Source organism: Dioszegia hungarica (assembly GCF_025882075.1).
Source record: "Dioszegia hungarica strain PDD-24b-2 chromosome Unknown MKK02contig_25, whole genome shotgun sequence".
Classification (NCBI taxonomy): Eukaryota; Fungi; Basidiomycota; class Tremellomycetes; order Tremellales; family Bulleribasidiaceae; genus Dioszegia; species Dioszegia hungarica.
Window position 1 is genome coordinate 616,692 of NW_026515779.1, and position 17,529 is coordinate 634,220.

At 57.5% G+C, this 17,529-nt stretch overlaps 6 protein-coding genes across 6 annotated transcripts; 3 read left to right on the forward strand and 3 right to left on the reverse strand.

Moving 5' to 3' along the window:
- Window positions 1-67: 67 nt before the first annotated feature.
- MKK02DRAFT_30235 (uncharacterized protein) lies at window positions 68-3,048 on the reverse strand (the record flags this gene model as incomplete). The annotated part of the gene is made up of 4 exons (XM_053088005.1): window positions 68-110; window positions 160-1,135; window positions 1,179-1,978; window positions 2,024-3,048. The coding sequence occupies 4 exons, from the start codon at window positions 3,046-3,048 to the stop codon at window positions 68-70; spliced, it is 2,844 nt and encodes a 947-aa protein (XP_052942194.1).
- Window positions 3,049-4,267: 1,219 nt separating this feature from the next.
- On the forward strand, window positions 4,268-5,914 carry MKK02DRAFT_40720 (uncharacterized protein; the record flags this gene model as incomplete). The annotated part of the gene is made up of 8 exons (XM_053091232.1): window positions 4,268-4,419; window positions 4,480-4,949; window positions 4,995-5,003; window positions 5,057-5,070; window positions 5,129-5,238; window positions 5,289-5,469; window positions 5,533-5,810; window positions 5,854-5,914. 8 exons carry the CDS (start codon window positions 4,268-4,270, stop codon window positions 5,912-5,914), a joined length of 1,275 nt encoding a protein of 424 aa, XP_052942195.1.
- Window positions 5,915-6,178: 264 nt separating this feature from the next.
- MKK02DRAFT_20173 (dynactin p62 family-domain-containing protein) lies at window positions 6,179-8,186 on the reverse strand (the record flags this gene model as incomplete). The annotated part of the gene is made up of 6 exons (XM_053086214.1): window positions 6,179-6,328; window positions 6,392-6,817; window positions 6,871-7,188; window positions 7,224-7,648; window positions 7,716-7,900; window positions 7,960-8,186. The coding sequence occupies 6 exons, from the start codon at window positions 8,184-8,186 to the stop codon at window positions 6,179-6,181; spliced, it is 1,731 nt and encodes a 576-aa protein (XP_052942196.1).
- A 344-nt stretch (window positions 8,187-8,530) lies between these two features.
- MKK02DRAFT_35345 (calcium-transporting ATPase) lies at window positions 8,531-12,333 on the forward strand (the record flags this gene model as incomplete). Its single annotated transcript, XM_053089155.1, has 8 exons — window positions 8,531-8,651; window positions 8,702-8,946; window positions 8,994-9,699; window positions 9,746-9,969; window positions 10,015-10,809; window positions 10,854-11,375; window positions 11,427-11,793; window positions 12,281-12,333. 8 exons carry the CDS (start codon window positions 8,531-8,533, stop codon window positions 12,331-12,333), a joined length of 3,033 nt encoding a protein of 1,010 aa, XP_052942197.1.
- A 1,161-nt stretch (window positions 12,334-13,494) lies between these two features.
- MKK02DRAFT_40724 (uncharacterized protein) lies at window positions 13,495-14,872 on the forward strand (the record flags this gene model as incomplete). The annotated part of the gene is made up of 3 exons (XM_053091233.1): window positions 13,495-13,777; window positions 13,826-14,277; window positions 14,345-14,872. The coding sequence occupies 3 exons, from the start codon at window positions 13,495-13,497 to the stop codon at window positions 14,870-14,872; spliced, it is 1,263 nt and encodes a 420-aa protein (XP_052942198.1).
- A 79-nt stretch (window positions 14,873-14,951) lies between these two features.
- MKK02DRAFT_20196 (cleft lip and palate associated transmembrane protein) lies at window positions 14,952-17,358 on the reverse strand (the record flags this gene model as incomplete). The annotated part of the gene is made up of 12 exons (XM_053086215.1): window positions 14,952-15,092; window positions 15,147-15,253; window positions 15,306-15,331; window positions 15,395-15,520; window positions 15,575-15,584; window positions 15,634-15,747; window positions 15,803-15,862; window positions 15,897-15,931; window positions 15,984-16,689; window positions 16,724-17,120; window positions 17,164-17,186; window positions 17,232-17,358. The coding sequence occupies 12 exons, from the start codon at window positions 17,356-17,358 to the stop codon at window positions 14,952-14,954; spliced, it is 1,872 nt and encodes a 623-aa protein (XP_052942199.1).
- Between the last annotated feature and the right edge of the window lie 171 nt (window positions 17,359-17,529).

The window sequence follows — 17,529 nt, forward strand, 5'->3', positions numbered from 1 at the left end:
AATCACAAATGAGGTCTGATCGACATCATTTGAATTGTCCTTCTCGCCATACAAGAGCCTGGTTCCACTACGCCCGTATACCGCCGCGCTTCTCATCTTCAAAGTATGCCCTAGACCGTCAGTTGAGCCTTTACGGGTGAGAGCAATACAGTGACGTACGTGATGGCCCCCATCTGATCCCCGTACTTGGCGAGATACGCCCTCAGCACCCCTCTGTCCACATTCGGCAACACTTCCTGCATCGCCCTCACGTCCTCTTCCTTCGGCATGATCATCCCGCCCAGTCCCCCACCGCCTGCGCCTGCGGCAGGCCCAGTCGCAGCCTGCTGCAACCTTGAACTGACGTTCGTCCGCTGACTCTGCCCTGAGCCCGTATCAAAGCTCGCCCGTCCCAGTCCCGCTGTCGGAGGTGGCGTCAAGCGACTTGCTGACCCATCATCCAGGCTACCCCTATATGGCGACTGGGTGTCGAGCGAGTTCCGATATGGTCCGGCATCTGCCGAGTTGGCCTCGCCCATACCGCCCATCCGCGGTCCGCGCGGACCCATAGGGGACGGGCCCGACAGACTCGTTCGTTCCGGGTTGGAGATGGGTAGACCGCGGACGTCCTTCTTTCCGGCTCCGCTTCCGCTGCTGGACGGCACCGCGCCCGTTGGCGGTCCGAGCCCCGGACCCTCCTTCTTCCCCCGCAAAGCACTGAAGAAACCCCGCTTACTACTCCCACTGCCGCCTCCTCCTCCACCGCCGTGTATTGTTCCGGTGCTGGTATTGGTACTCGCCATACTAGCCATACTGGCCACGCTGGGGCTGGAGCGTATGCCCCCGTTCCGCACTTGCTGGAGTTGCGGATATGGTAGATTGGGAGGGAGCGAGGTCGGCTCGTCCCCTGGATCAATGACGCGCTGGGAGATCTCGCGAGCCGAGTAGCTGTCTTCGCGCATGGGGAACTCGGAAGAGGAGGAAACGGACCGAGGGTGATTGGACTGGCCGGTACCGTTTGCGTAGGAGTGGGCCAAGGAGGAGGGGAGGGCGGGTTGAATATGGATGGAAGGGGCGAAATCGGTCCGAGCGGAGATATTGGATTGCAGGCGGTTCAGGGGCATCCGAGCGGGTGGGACACGATGGGCCGACGAGGCTGTACATCAGCCTGGTTTTTATAGGTTACAGGTCCTACTCACCTGATATGATACACCAATCTCTCAGACCCGAATCGGCAATAGAGAGCTCATTGATGCCTTTTGCGTAATATTTTGCCCTATCTCCCGAATGCTTCATATTCTTGATATGCCCGAATAGCATCGCAGCAGGCCATGGCTTCGCCGAGAACCCGACCGCTGTCGGCGGGGCATGCAATGTCGAGACCGAAGTTTGACGGGCGTGCCGGTCCGTAGACGCTATCGAGGGTGGATATGCGTCCTCCTGCGCAACGGGAAAGGGGGTAGCCGCTGGGGTGGGAGCAGGGACCAGACCTGTGCCGAGAGCAGACGAGCTCGAGCTCGAGGCCGACGCGAGGGACTCCCCTCGGCTAGGCAGGGAGCGTGGGGTGATTGGGCCGCTGGCGACCTTTTCCTCGGGCGGAGGCAGAGAGCTGGTGCTCAGGTTCAGGGCACCCGGCCGCGGCTTCTCCCTGCTATCCGCGGCAATCATGGGCGGAGGTGTCTCTCGCGAGTCCATCAACCCAATCTCATCTATTGCGCCGCCGAGCAGGTCGGTGAGGTCGTTGATGCTGGTGGGGGATTGGAGGGAGCTAGTGCTGTCCACGGACTCGCGGCTGCGTAATCCGGAAAGAACGTGTGATGACGGAAGATCTTTTGACGCGTCGCGCGACAGAGGAGGTGATGATGTGGGAGAGGAGGAGAGGGATAGGCGCCCAATGCTTCGAGTGGGAGGTGAGATGTCGGGGGAGTCGTTCGAACGGTGGGCAGAGGGGCTGTAGTGGAAGGAGAGGTTTGGCGGGGGCGAGGTAATACCAGCGAGCCTAGAGGTAAGCGTGATATTCACACAGAGGACTCATGTGGCTCACTGTGTGCGCAGAGCACTTCTGGGCGGTGGTTGCGGGCTCGCCGTCCCCTTCTGCCTCTTGTCTGGCGACAAATACTCGCCGGGCAAGTCGAGAGGCACCGCCGGCAACGTCGACCGTTTATCCCTTCCCCTCCCTTTGATCGTCGTCTCCTCCACTTCGCCCTCAGCTCCCACCTTGCCCATTCCCAACCCAAAGTCACCCTGCCATGGCGGCGCCGATTGAGGCTCCGAGGACGGTCCGGATCCCGGAGACGTCGCGGGTGAGCCCGAGGCGGGCGGGGTTCCCCCTCTCCTCGCACCAGTGCTGTCGAGCCGCCCGCTCCCCGGCGTATAGCTACTGGGACTGGGCTGAGACCGGCCGAAGTTGGTCTGCGATACGACCGGCGTAGCATGTAACGAGTCCGAGCCGTACGTGAAGCCCGGAGCGCGAATGTCGGGCCGATCCCCCGTCTGCGCGACTACCGGCGTCCGTTCGTTTGCAGGCTGATACTCTGTGTCCTCCGCGCGAGCCCCGCCTGGCCGCGCCGTGGTCGTACTTGTCATACTTTGACGCGTAAAGTCGTATTCCCTTGCCCGTTCCGCATTCCACACCTCGACCGGCTTGTTCGCATGCTGATGCCCTGAATTTGACGACGTGGCCGACGTGCCGAGCGGGAGTGAATGTGACGAAGAGTAATCACTCTCGCCGGACCACGAAGGACTCTCTAGCGCGGCGTGCCCCTCCCCTCTGCGCTGCTCCTGCGCTATCAAGTCTCTTAAACTCGCCTCTGACCGCCTATACAGCCCTCTCTTGGCGCCCTCCTGACCTTCGCCTGGGCCGAGACTCGGCGAGGGAGAGATGGCGATAGAAGAGGACGACGAGGCCGAGGAGGAAGGGCCCATCCCGGCCGCGTTGGACCAGTAGTAGTCGAGTCCTGCGCCCGAGCCGGCTGTCCCGGTGGATTGTCGCCGGTCAGCGAGGGGTGTTCCGCCGAATGACGTCGAAGCGGGAAAAGTGGATTGCCCTGGGGAGATCAGTCTGGGCATGGCTGTGAGGTGTGGATGCTCTGAGGCGAGAGCGAGGTGCGGAATGGGGAAGTTGACGCAGTGCGCTGACGCGAAAGGAGGATTGCATAGAAGGGGTCGTAAATATGCCGTAAAGCTGACTCCCACCAAAGTTGTCTCCACTAGTTAAGCCCCATCTTTCCCTCTCCATCTCCCTCATGCTGTAGATGTGTACGCTGCACACTGGATAGGGGAGGGATGAACTCACCGGTAGACGAGCGAGACATAGTATTCGTTAGCGTAGACAAATTCGACAGTCGCCCCGCCGAGCGCTTCATTGCTGGACTCAACGCGCCGCCTGTTACACCCGGCGCGCCGTCCCCGGACTCATCAGACCGCATGCTGCTCGAGCGACTCATAAGACATGGACGGACCAGCGCGCACCGACAGAGAAAGATGATGGAAAGGTGAACAGAGGATGAGGATATTCTTCAAGGTGCACGTTACGTCCTTGCTGGCGTCAGCAGGACTGTGACGCCGAGGTGAAATCAAGCGGCCGGCTCGAGAGCATGCATCTCTTGAGCACATGTGGCCAGATGTGGCTGCCCTGGACGCTTCTGGACGTCCTCGGCGTCCCCTGTCTGGTGGCTCCGCACCATCCGGAACTCCAGCCGTGCCGACGGCACATGCAGACGCAGGATCAGCAATTCTCGAGATCATCCAGATCCTCTCAGGTGGTCACCCTGCATATCGACGTTCGTCACCTGAATGTCACCTGAGTCAGGCACCGGGATCTTTGTCGCAGCCGCTCTATCGCCCGCCCCACGCCATCGCTGCTCTATTATCCATTCACTTGCTCAGTGTGCATTCATTCAAGGTTCAGTCGCCGAGATGACAAGCGTGAACTCTCGTGAACTGCACTCGTAAGTATCCGCAGAGCTGCGTGTGCGTCATGCGGGGCAAGATCGAGGAATGAGGAGGACGGACTATAGCTTGCATCTCCGGGAAGAGTTAGGCGTGAGCCGCAGATAAGATGTAAGATAGGCGCCTCGGTGGCGCTTTCGGCCAAGCCGCCGGTTTCCTCCAGTACTCAAGCCGTAATTCTGCCGTAATTTCACCTGAGACAGCCAGTCAAGCCGCTTGATAGCAAAAACCTCCCGCGCGTCGCGAAGCGATGATTTCGCGGAACGGTGGAGGTGAGCCGCTCATCGCTAGTACTCACCTACTCTACATGCACCTCCACCATCAGATCCAGCGGGCCATGTCGTCCCACAGGTCGTACACCCTGCTTCGGTCCCCCGGGACCGTAATCATGCCGCTCGTACGGTCTCGACCTGTATTCGCCGGGGGTGTCTTCCTCGCATCGACGGTTCTCTTTGCACTGGTATTCTTCGCGGACGCTGCGGCTGAGCAGTATGTCCCTCCTTGCGGTCTAGATTTCGGCCCGCGCATGATTATACTGACCGTCTATAGGCTCTCGACGATCTCATCCGCCCTCCCATCCATCAAGTACAATACCTGCCCCTCCAGCTGCCCGCCCGACCCTTATGCCCAACACGGCATGGTACACTATTCAGCATCTGGGGCGTACAACGAGACGCGCTGGGTTCCCTTCCCTGAGCAGAACGAGGAGGCGCAGATGGCGATGGCGGCCAAAGGCGGTAATGCGGCCGACTGGAAGTATGGGAGGATCAGTGGGTTGCCGTTGACGGATGAGATCCCTGAGGAGGCATGGGACATCGCGCCAAGGGATTGGACGATGCAGCTGAGGAAGTGGGGTTTGGAGAACCAGGCGCTGCTTGAAGCTGAGGCAGAGGCGGCGAAGGCAGCGGGCGCGGGCACGGGTGCAGTGGAGGGTGTCGAAGGGGGAACAGCGGAAGTGGCCTTGATGGAGCTAGGAACGGAGTGGGATTGGGCAAGGGGCAAGCTGGTGGTATTTATCGGTAAGTCTATCTTGCCATACAAATGAATTAGGAGCTGACAGATAGGTTCTTCGCGTAAGTGACAAGGCACGATTCACTAAGAGATGCCCAGCTGACATTGCATACAGATGATCGCAATAACGTGAGTGCATTCGGCATTCACCCCTAGATCCCTTCGCGAGATAGAGCTGATACTTTAGGTCTGGCAGTGGTGCGACGAAGTAATCGGCGAGTACACCTCCTGGGGCGGGCACATAGGAGGCTTCTGCCACATCGAAGCGCTCGATCTCACCATCGCGCACTGGTTCTTGTGCGTCCTTCCCCTCGGACCGCGAAAGATCCGCTGACACTGTTTCGCAGATACGGTCTGATTGATGACGAATCGCTGGCCAAGATCCGTTCAGCCGAGGGTCGACCTCTCACCTACGAGCTCCGAATCAAGGACGTCATGCGCCCATTGATGGTAGAGCATGGAATAGATAGGAAGCCAGATCTGATGGTGGTCACCAGTCTCTTTTGGGATGAGGGCGCCATCGAGGAGGTGAGCTATGCCCCCACCATCACCATCTCAATTATCGGTCCACCGACCAAGCTGACACTCTAGTACGGAGTTCATTACTCGCATCGCGTCCGCAAAGCACCCGCATTCGCCTATAACGAACTAGCATGGCACCGCTCCCGGTTTCGCCAGCTCATCACCCATCTCCGAGAGATGTACTCGCCCAGTATGCCCATGATGGTCCGCACGAGGCATATACGGCTCATCACCGGGTGGTGGTTGCAGCTCAAGATCCAGCAGCTGGATCAGGGGTGTAGGGCGGTCGCGAGGGGGCTGGGAGTGAGGGAGTTCACATGGGGAGATAAGTTGGAGGGATATAATCAGTGGGTCACTGATCCTGGCCTAAAGACTGCTAGCTGATTTCAGATTCTCGGATGGGGATCAGCACTATGACTATGGACCGACGACATATATATTCGGCGAGTGAGTGCATACTCCAGGCATTCTAACAGCATGTTATGCGAATCGGAGATAGCTGATAGGCAGTATGATGATGTCTTATATAAAGCGCGCAGCAGATCCGAAGTGCTGGCGATGCGATTGGTCGTGATGCGCGGAGCGCTGGTTGGGGTGAGATATCTGGAGGTCATAGGCCATATTTTTAGAGGCAGACTTGTGGACATGTGTAGATGTATAGATGTACTCGTAAAGGCTGTACTGTTATAGGATTTGGGAGCAGAGTAGTGACTGACTAAGGCGAGATACACCCTAGATCCACCCGCGCCCAGAAAGTAAAGTGCTTGTACTCTTCCTTGCCCTTCTGCGTTTCCTTCTCTGCTCCTTTCGGTTTACTCCCATCGGTATCGTCGACGCGGTATGTGAAGCGAACCTCAAGGTCAAACTGCATGATCAGCTGCAGCACCATCCGGCCAATCCTACAGCAGGCATCTCTCAGCGGACTCACTACCACTTCTCCCGTCGCCCCTGGCAGAATCTCCACCTCCACGCCCACCTTCGTACAGTTTCCCTTCTTATCCACTTCACTCTCCCTCTTCCTCCGTTCTTTATCCCTCAACGTACCCCCACTCGACGTAGCTAGAACGCTCAGCCTGCTCCTCTTCCCTGCAGCTGGACCAAGCGTCCCTCGGCTGCTCGGAAGGACAGACGACCCGTCCTCGCTCGTACCCATCTCGGTACCTTCCATATCGGCGTACTCTTCCTCGTCATCGTATGACCAAGCGTCTTTCAGGGGATTGACGATAAAGTCTCGAGTGGGAATGTGAATCAAGTGGTTCGCGGGAAGGAGTGCAGGGAGAGGGGCGGTAGGCTGGGTGAGGCGGACTTGGATGGGGTCGTACAGGGGGTTCGTGAATGCTATTTGGAAAGTGTACTGCCTTGTGAGCTCGGCCGTTGCCAATAGCAAGCGCGATTGAGCACACTTACTACCTCTCCAGGCCGTATTGGCGCGCCCATATCCTCATCCACTTCCTCCCCTCTCCCTCTGAGCCGTCTTCGCTCCTTCCGCCGAACCTCTGCTTCTTCCATCGATCCCGTAGACATCAAGCCATGACCACCCCCGTCAATTCGCCGGCGCCTTCGGCCAATCTCCACAACTGGCAGATAATTCGCAGCGACCATCTTGATCTTGAAGCGGGTACTTTTCGTGTCTGGCTGGATGAGGAGGTGGCGGCATGCAGGGTGAGGACAGCGTTTGGTCAATTTGGTCTGGAGCGGTATTCTTTCGGGATACCTGTTTGTCAGCTGCATGCCAATAGGCGGCAATCAGGCGACAAAACTCGCCTCTTCCCATCGTTATACCAGCTTGACCCCTCCGGTTCCACACCCATCCGAATCCCACCAAGTCTTCGCATAGCCTCTACGTCCTCATCACCCCTCTCCAGACCCCTCGCCCTCCAGCTCTCTTTCGTTCCATACTCTCCAAGCTCATCCCAGCCATACCGCTCCCCTCCACCCTTCATCTCCCGCCTCAGCCCGCTTTTGGCTACAGCCCCTGCAGCAGCCATACCCGGTACATCCCGATGCAGCGCCTTGGCTGCCATTTGTGTCAAATGCGATATGTGCCGGGTGGGATGCTTGCTTGCTGAGCGGGCGGGGGTAGGAGCGGGCGCGGGGGAGGTGATGTACGTGTCGAGGTGATCCTTGAGGGCGTCGAATTCGGGTTGAGCGGGGTCTTTGGCGGAGAGTAGCTTTTGGAGTTGGACTGAGAGATCAGCTTAGGCGTGCATTCACAGCACGTAGTATATTGCAAGGCTCATACGTAGACTCACGAGCTAGACCCGCACTCTTCTCAAACTCCAATGCCACCTCGCGGCTACTCCACCGACAACACGGACAGATGAGGATAAAAGGCGGTCCACTTGGGGCTGAAGGCCCCGCATCCTCCGTCGTCCCGGTAGCTTGTACCTGGAGTGGCGTCGTGCAATCCGGACAAGAGAAGCAGCTCCGAGCACATCTGCCACCATCAGCTAATGTCTTCACAGCTTTCGCCAAACTGCCAGCGGAAAGATGTACCTGTTCTTATCCCCTCGAACGTTCGCACTCGGTACATCAAAGGTACAGTTCGGACAAAAGTAGCTCGCGATCTCAGAGACACAGCAGAGGTCGCATCGGACCGCATCGCATTCTTCACAAAAGTAGAGCTCGCCGAGGGGGTTGAAGGAGGACGAGGAGGAGGCGTAGCTCGGTGGAAGGGGCGGAGCGGGGTCGGCCAGGTGGGAGCAGTGGTACCTGACCGACATCTTGAGGATGCTCGAGGCTGCTGCGAGCAATCGGCTGTACGGTCTGGTCTGCTGTAAGGTAAACGGGCAATCTAGCTTATGCACAAAGCCTTCTACAGAAGTCAGAGCTCTGAGCTTAGAGTTCAACCTGACGCGACGCACGGGCTATCGATTAACGCGTCTCACTTTGACCACGTGATCAAATTTAGCACTGCGACGTGGAACGTGTCAACGTGTTTTGGAAATATTGCTTTCAGCCTTCCTTTCTCCTCTTGTCTTGCTTGTTTGTACATCAACAGAGAAGCGTTCTCTGCCTCATCATCTAGACGGATCTCTGAGCTCCTACGCTCGTGACTCCAGGAAAGATGCTGCAAAACGCTTGGACAGTCTCACCGGCGGACGCATTAGCGTTCTACAAGACCAATCTCGAAACGGGTTTATCAGCCGAGGATATCAAGCGGAATAGAGAGCTCTACGGCGAGAATAGTCAGCCACACCCCTTCCTCCATGTTTTTGGGCTGAAGCTGATACACTAGCCCTTCCTGAACCACCCGCAACGTCCCTCTTCACCCTCATCCTCGCTCAATTCAAGGATCAGCTCGTGCTCATCCTCCTCGGAAGTGCGGTCGTCTCGTTCATCCTTGCCCTCTTTGAAGACTCTTCCGAGTCTGGTGGATCATGGGGAACGGCCTTCGTCGAACCGCTGGTCATCCTCTTGATCCTCATCGCAAATGCTACCGTGGGAGTCGTGCAAGAGTCGAATGCTGAGCAGGCTATCGATGTAAGCTCACCACTCGTCACTGACTTTTGCAAGAGCTGAACTTCCAGGCTTTGCGCGAGTACTCTCCCGATGAAGCTCTTGTCCTCCGCTCCTCCCGGCTCACCCGCATCCCCGCCTCCCAGCTCGTACCCGGCGACGTCATCTCTGTGCACGTCGGCGACCGCATCCCCGCCGACTGCCGGATCATCGACTTCTCCTCCTCCTCCTTCCGGGTGGACCAGGCCATGCTCACTGGCGAGTCCATGTCGGTCGGCAAGTCGGACGGTATCGTCCGTGACACGGGCGCCGTCAAGCAAGACATGACCAATATGCTCTTCTCCGGCACGACCGTCGTTAACGGCGCTGCGCGCGCCATCGTTGTCCTTACCGGTTCACGCACAGCCATCGGCGCGATCCACACCAGTATCAGCCGCACAGATGGCGAAGAGGAGAAGACGCCGCTCAAGCGCAAGCTGGACGATTTCGGGGACCAGCTCGCCAAGGTCATTTCGGTCATTTGTCTCTTGGTGTGGCTGGTCAACATCCGGCACTTCAACGATCCCAGTCACCACGGATGGCTGAAGGGCGCCATCTACTACTTGAAGATTGCGGTGGCGCTGGCGGTAGCGGCGATCCCGGAGGGGTTGGCGGCGGTCATTACGGCGTGTTTGGCGTTGGGGACTAAAAAGATGGCGAAGAGGGGTGCGATTGTTAGGAATCTACCAAGTGTGGAGACGCTGGGGTGCACGAACGTCATCTGCTCTGATAAGACTGGTGAGCTGTCCAAGCCTGGTGGACGAAAAGCCTAGCTGACGGATAGGGACCCTCACTACCAACCAGATGAGTGTGGCGCGGTTCATGACGTGCGAGAGCGACTCTTCATTCGCCGAGTACAAGGTCGGCGGTACTACTTTTGCGCCTACTGGAAGCATCACGACCATGTCGGACAAGCACGCGGAGAAGAACATGGTCCGGACCGCGGCTGTCAACAAGCTCGTTGAGATCTCTGCCGTTTGCAACGATTCCAAAATTGCCTACAACAATGTACGTTATTTTCACCCCGATGATGGACATGTCGCTGACGAGCAGGAAACCAACACCTACACCAACCTCGGCGAACCCACCGAAGCGGCCCTCAAAGTCCTGGTCGAAAAGCTCGCGTCTGACCAGGACACTTTCAACTCTTCCCTCTCCTCCCTTGCCCCCCTCCCCCGCTCTACCGCCGTCAATGACCACTACGACTCGCGCATCACCCGCCTTCTCACGTTTGAATTCACGCGTGATCGGAAATCCATGTCTGTCCTCACTCGGTCCGAAACCGGCTCGCACTGCTTGCTCGTCAAGGGCGCACCCGAATCCGTGCTCGAGCGATGCAGCCACGTCCTCCTCCCTTCTGGCCCTGCACCCCTGACCGACGCCCTCCGCGCCAACCTCGCCTCCAAGCAGCTCGACTATGGGTTTGCGGGTCTCCGAACCTTGGCCCTGGCGTACAAGGACGAATCGGACGGCGATGTCTCTCACTACAAGACGGACCGGGCCGAGGACTATATCAAATTTGAACAAGATATGGTCTTTGTCGGTCTGGTCGGGATGCTTGACCCGCCCCGGCCCGAAGTCAAGGACGCTATTGCCAAATGCCGCATGGCGGGGATCCGGACGATTGTCATCACGGGTGATAACAAGAATACGGCCGAGACGATTTGTCGCGAGATTGGGGTATTTGGGAAGAATGAGGATTTGACGGGGAAATCGTATACTGGCCGAGAGCTTGATGCGCTCAGTCATGAGGAGAAGATTGCGGCGGTGCAGAGGGCGAGTCTGTTTAGTCGGACGGAACCTACGCACAAGTCTCAGCTTGTGGATCTGCTTCAATCCCTCGGTCAAGTGAGTAGTTCATCTTCTGTATGATGTAGGAAGCTGATCCCCAGGTTGTCGCTATGACTGGTGACGGCGTGAATGACGCCCCGGCGCTCAAAAAGGCGGATATCGGAATTGCCATGGGCTCGGGAACGGACGTTGCCAAGCTCGCGGCCGACATGGTCCTCGCCACCGACAATTTCGCGACCATTGCCGAGGCTGTCGAGGAAGGACGAGCGATCTACAACAATACGAAGCAATTCATCCGATACCTCATCTCATCCAATATCGGCGAGGTCGTCTCGATCTTCCTCACTGTCCTTTTGGGCATGCCCGAGGCGCTCATCCCCGTCCAACTCCTCTGGGTCAACCTCATTACCGACGGGTTGCCCGCTACTGCGCTCGGATTCAACCCGCCCGACCACCAGATCATGCGGACGCCGCCACGGAGCAGCCGGGAGCCACTTATCGGGAAATGGCTCTTCTTTAGGTATTGCGTCATTGGGACGTATGTCGGCGTGGCGACCGTGGCGGGATATGCTTGGTGGTTTGTCATGTACTCTGGCGGACCCCAGATCAGCTTCCATCAATTGGTAAGTCATCTCCCAACCCCTTCTCACGCTAGGCTACCGCTGAGACCTCAGACAAACTTCCACCAATGCTCAGCCGCCTTCCCCGAGATCGACTGCTCGATGTTCACCTCGACCCCCTCGCACCGCGCCACCACCGTCTCCCTCTCCATCCTCGTCGTCATTGAAATGTTCAACGCCTGCAACTCATTGTCGGAAAACGAATCCCTCCTCGTCCTTCCCATCTGGGCCAACCCGTACCTCGTAGCGAGCATCGCCCTGTCGATGGCGCTGCACTTTATGATCCTCTACGTGCCATTCTTCAGGTCGCTCTTCCAGATCACACCGTTGAACTGGGACGAGTGGCAAGCGGTGCTGTTGATCTCGGCGCCGGTGGTGGTGATTGATGAAGTGTTGAAATGGGTCTCGAATACGTTTGTTGGTGAGTCAGCACAGACGGGGTGTGGCGGTACGGAATAGAGCTGACGAGAATAGACCCGCCCGCGAAGATCAAGATGGAATGACAAGGACGCTCCGAGCCGGGAGATGCATTCCTCGATGTTGATGTCCGGGAAACATAGGAGTTCAGCATATCATGGACCATGCATACCATATACCTAGAACTCCCTACTCCCTGCTCTAGACGACGCGCAAAGGATCCTTATCCACTTGACTGACTAGGACTTCCCACCCCTCCCCGTCCTCCCCTTCCTCCGCCTTCAATTCCTTGGCGAGCCATTCCTGCAATACCGCCCCCAGATACCCCCGCTCGGTGTTTGTGTGGTTTGTGAGAATGACGGATCCGCCCCCTGCGACCATAGCCAGGACTTCATGATGTGACATTTCGCCAGTGAGGTACAGGTCGGCCTTGACGCCTTTGAACAGAGAGGCGCCGGAGCCGGCGCAGACTGCTATGCTGGAAATGGGAGGTGAAGGGTCGGGGTGGGCAACCTGGACTGAGGGGCGTCAGCGCGTTCTCTGACTGTGGGAAATGGTAGGAGTGATCGGTGGGAAGGAAGGGCTTACCGTGTGATATACCAAGATGGGGCTTGACGACTTCCACGACGTCCATCAGTCCCATTTCTTCTTTCAGGTGGATGATCCGCCCGGCCCCCGCTCCTTCAAAGCCCTGGATATTGGTCGAATCGGTGATGGTTTTAGATTTGGTTGTGTGCTTCTCGAATGACTTGACAAGCCTGTGAGATTAGCTCCGCTCTGTGCAAGCCCATGTAGCGCTCAAATATCCGACCCAAGAGAGGCAAAAGGACATAGGGCCAGACGAACCGAAAACCGGCCGGCAGCGGATGAACGTACCATGTGTTGATACCGTTCGGTGTGGCGTCGAGAGATGTATGCGGACTGAAGACGCTGATCCCCTTCGCAGAAAGCTTGAGGAGGGAAGATTGGATGGGATCGTCCATCGTGAACGATTTGAGACCGCGGAAAATCTGGGATATCAGCTCGATGCACCTCAATGCTGGGTCCGACAACGAAGGGTATCGATATTGGCGGGATGCAGCGTGGTTGCACTGGGTTGAGACGTACAGGGGGATGGTAGGCCAGTATGACGCCACAAGAGGGCAGCTCGAGGGCTTCATTGCATACAGCCGTAGTTAGGCTAGGTGGGATCAGCATACCCCCAATTCAAGTGGCATCAGGGGGGGCGCAGACTTGCTCGATCGTCAGTAAGACCTGTTTCCGAGCAGGATTGGGATATGGCGCCTCTAAGCCTGATCAGCTGCCTTGCCTCCCTGGTGAAGGTTCTAGTTGTCAGCGTACCGATCATCACTCCGACCTGAGCATCAGCGGCCACCCATACCACGCCATGCCAAAGGAATGAGGATCGGTCCTTGGCCTCACATTGTCCCAGGCGGTATCGGCCAATTTGAGAGGGGCGATCCGTTCCCATACTCTCTTGATCACTTGGATAGGCGCTGCTGCGAGCTGTTTGGCCATCTTTACTGAGCACAGGTTGAGGTAGAATGACCGAGATAGAGGTTGGTCGATGGTTCAGCGAAATGTGAGGGGTATGTGGAGTCTCCACACCTCCACCTCGCCCTCCGCTGAGCTTTCAAGCCAGAAATTTACACCGTCCTCAGTCGTCCTCTGTCAACCACTCTACTCAGCAAAATCACCGCCCAAGATGTCGACACCTACCCCTAGCATTGAGGCTGCCGAAGATGCCTCCCTCGACGCACTCATCGACTCTTTCGCGCGTACCAAAGCCGCCGAAGCACAAGCCACCTCCGCCTCCGCCTCCGCTTCCGCTGGCCCCTCCGCTGCGCCCCGGAAGGAAATCACCATGGCCGAGTTTCAGAGTGTGCTGGACAGTACCCCGCTTTTCATGCGGGAGACGCCAGATGGGTCTGAGGAGAACCCTGTGCTGGATGCGCTGAGGAGTCTGGTTTTCGACGGGGAGGGGGATGGTGCGTTATCTCGTCCAGTCTCCACAAGAGGTCGGAGCTGATCCCCAGAAGTCGCCTTAAACTTCAAAGACCACGGCAATGAGCTCTACGTCCAGAAATCCTACAAGGACGCCGTCGTAGCCTATACCTCCGGCCTCGACGCGGGACCTACCGACCCCGCTCTACGAATCACGCTTCTCAACAACCGGGCGGCGTGTAATCTCGCCTTGAAGAACTTCGGGATGGTCCTCAAGGATGCGGGGACCGTGATTGCCCTGTGTGTGCAAGAAGGGCGGGATGTGCCTAATAAGGCGCTGTACAGGGCCGCACAGGCGCTGGTGGGGTTGGAGAGGTGGAAGGAGGCGCGAGATGTCGTGGGGCGCGGGAAAGATGGAGGGGACGCTAAGAGCTGGAAAGAGGTGGAAGGGAAGGTGGAGAGGGGGCAACGGGCGGAGGTGGAGCGTGCAGAGCGATTGAGGCGGGAAAGACTGAGTAAGAAGGCGCTGAGAGAGGCGGTACAGGTGAGCTTCTTTCCGACGTTGGCACCGGTGTGGACTAGCTTGGGAGCGTAGTAGTTGACGCCACAAGTCCCGCGGCCTGGTCATCATCGACACCCCCTCCCCACCCGACAATCCCAACCCACTACACTTTGATCCTTCCTATCTCCCCGCCACTCCCCTCTCTGATACCACATGGGACCCGCCCGCGCTGCACACACCACTCATCTACCCCGTCTTCCTCCTCTACCCCTCTCACGCCCAATCGGACCTTATAACCCATTTCAACGAGACGACGTCCTTCGGAGATCATCTGGCCGCCATGTTCCCCTCCTCCCCCGCGGCGTCCAGCGGCTGGACAGAATGGGATAGTAAGCGAGAGTACCATAGCGCGAACCTGGTGGTGTATGTGGAAACGAGACATCGGCGGCTGTTGAAGGTCGGGAAGGATCTGCCGTTGGTGGAGGTGCTGGCAAAGGGGGTCAAGATGGATGCGGCCGGTAGAGTGGGGGATGGGGTGGTATTAAGGGATGGGCTGTTGAGCTTTGTGGTGTTGGTCAAGGGAGAACAGGAGAAGGCTTGGATAGCGGATTTCAAGGCCAAGCGAGACGGAACATAGTTCATTCAGGTAGATTACACCGTGCCTACAGTGGCCCCAACTCTTCCTCGCCTGCAGTTGGATCGATGGCAGGTACAGCTCATTGCGTCTTCCTGGTCTCCCTGATCGCCTTCACCTCTCCCTTCTCTCCTTCCTTCACGTCGCCAACAGGCTCAACCTTGCCCTCTGCGACCTGACCAAACTCGTTGATACGCGAGTAGTCGACGCGGTAGATGTAGCGCTGAAGCTGTCAGCCACCTTTCGCGGAGAATAAATCCCGAAGAACATAGCTTACCTGATACAGAAGCACAACAAACACGACATCATCTCTGAAGCAAGCCAGACGATGGAGCCAAGGCATCCGGATACAAAAGGCAAAGAAATCGTCGACGACGGTAGCGACTGTCCATCAGCATTTGCCTGGACGCTTCTGCGCTGCTAGACGTGTACGTACGTGTCTTGTAGACCATAGCTTTCATACTGCGAGGTCAGCTCTGGTCCAGCGCTCGAACGGCCGTGGTAGCTGATGATACGTCAACTCACGGCATGTGGGCGACACTCTTCAGCTTGTAGTTGATGATGAGTTGCGGGATGAGCTGTACGAAGCCGAACATGTAGATCGCCTGCGCGAGGGTGGTCACGATGAAAGAGTACCAGCTCCGGTGGGTCCTGCATGATCAGCTCATGTTGAAATATTCTTGTATGGCCGGAGGCAAGACGTACTGGTACATCACTGCATTGTCAGCTGGTCGTTTGCGGTGTAAGCAATCTACAAAGCTTACAAGAGTAGATGGAGTAGATGACGAGACCCGGGGCGGCAAAGTACGAAACGATGCGGAAGGCCAGCTGGTCGTATTCCTGGGTCTTCTTTTCATCCTCGCTAAGGACCTTCTTATCTATTCGATCGTGAGCTTCTGCATCCCATACCAGCGAGACATAACCCTAGCTCACCTTCGAAGGCGATGTGGTACCCGATGATGTTCTGCGAAGGTCGAATTCGGACGTTGGTCACTATCGTCAGCCCCTGCTGTGTTATATGACTCACCCTTGGTGATCTTCCACGCCTCAATAGCGAGTCCACTGAGTTGTCAGCTCTGCTGCGAGAGACCCACCTGCGCACAAATTGACTCACATTCCCTGAGTAAACAGAATCATCATACTCGTCTCCTCCGAGCTGTCCTGGAGGTACAGCAGAATGACAAGCTGAACGAAACAATTCGTCAGAATCGTGTTCAGACTGACCCCAACCAGATCCTTGTCCTTCTTGCGCCAGTGCTTGACGTCCGACGAGAATGCCAGCATCTCAAACACCATATGCAGCACCGTCACGAGCGCCGTGGTGATGAGCAGCCACGGGCTCGTTTCCGTCAACATCCGCTTGACTTCGTCCATCTCGGCGCCCGTTCCGCCGCCTTGGGACGCCGCGGCCGCCTCGAACCCTTGACCGAGCGACGCAAACATCTGGAACTTCATCGCCCCGATCGCGTGGTATTGGACGTGCAGGGGAAGCTTGGCGTCGGTCGCGTTGATCGGGTAGATATTCTCGCGGAGGAGCCAAAAGTCGTTTGGGAAGACCGGGGGGTAGTACTTGGGTGTGGATGTCGTAGCGGTGGATGGAACGATGAGGTAGTGCGGCTGCGCAGCGGGGTGGAGCTGGCTGATGACGGCCTTGCCGCCGTTGGAGATGATGGTAAGGGTCAGGTTGGTCGCCCAGTGCGCGACGATCTCTTTGGGCAGGAGCGAAAGATCGGGCTCATGCTCGGTAGCAGACGATTCGTCGCCGCCGATAAGCTTCTTCTCCTTCCTTACTCGCTTCTTGGGGAGGAATCGAGTGAGTTCTGAGATCAGCCGCTACACCCATAGGTAACGCACGTTTCCGGTACAGCGCAACTTCATCCGCCTGTCTCCCCTTGACGGTCCCGCCATCCTTGACGAGTACGACGTCCATCCACCAGCTGGCGTTCCCGGTCCTTACTGCCTGAGGGACATCCAGGAGGAGATCTTCAGCCCGGACATCCGCGTAGTTGCCGTATGTGAGGCCATCCCACCGGACCACAGGCTCAATGTTGGCCAGGCTGGGCGTTTCAAGGAGAGACGTGTACAGAAGCATGGATATGGACGTGCCCAGATCCCATGCAGGCTCGGCGGGGACGCTGGTGTTGTGTGTGGTGATACCCGAGTTGAGGGGCGTGACTACGCCGGGAGTAGTACTTCCTGGTACCGCGGCCGGGACGGGACTTGGGGGTGGAGAGGACTTGCTCAGGCCGAGCTGAGGGTCAGCTTTACAGAAATCTTTGGATGCGTAAGCTTACATATTTCATACCATACTGCATCGCTGTAGGTCAGCTTGCGTCCGTTGGGCATCAGAAGTGTAGCTCACCCATTTGGAGCGCCAAAAATCCAGCGACCGACTTTGCGATCCCAAGAAACTTGTTTGCAGGCTCAGCTTGGGCCGCACCTGGAGCTGCACCTGGAGCAGCTGGAGCTGCTTGGCGTGCTTGCGACATGGTGCTGGTATGTCGATGATGAGGTGTAGAAGGTGAAAGAAAGCGTCAGGTCGCTGCTTGCGTGACCGGGCCGGTGCGGCAGCTGAGCAGGCTGAGTTCGGTGATCGCCGGGTTGAGGAATGTGGAGTTGAGAAAGTCCAAGCGCGCAGGGCTGTCATTGAGTGGTATACA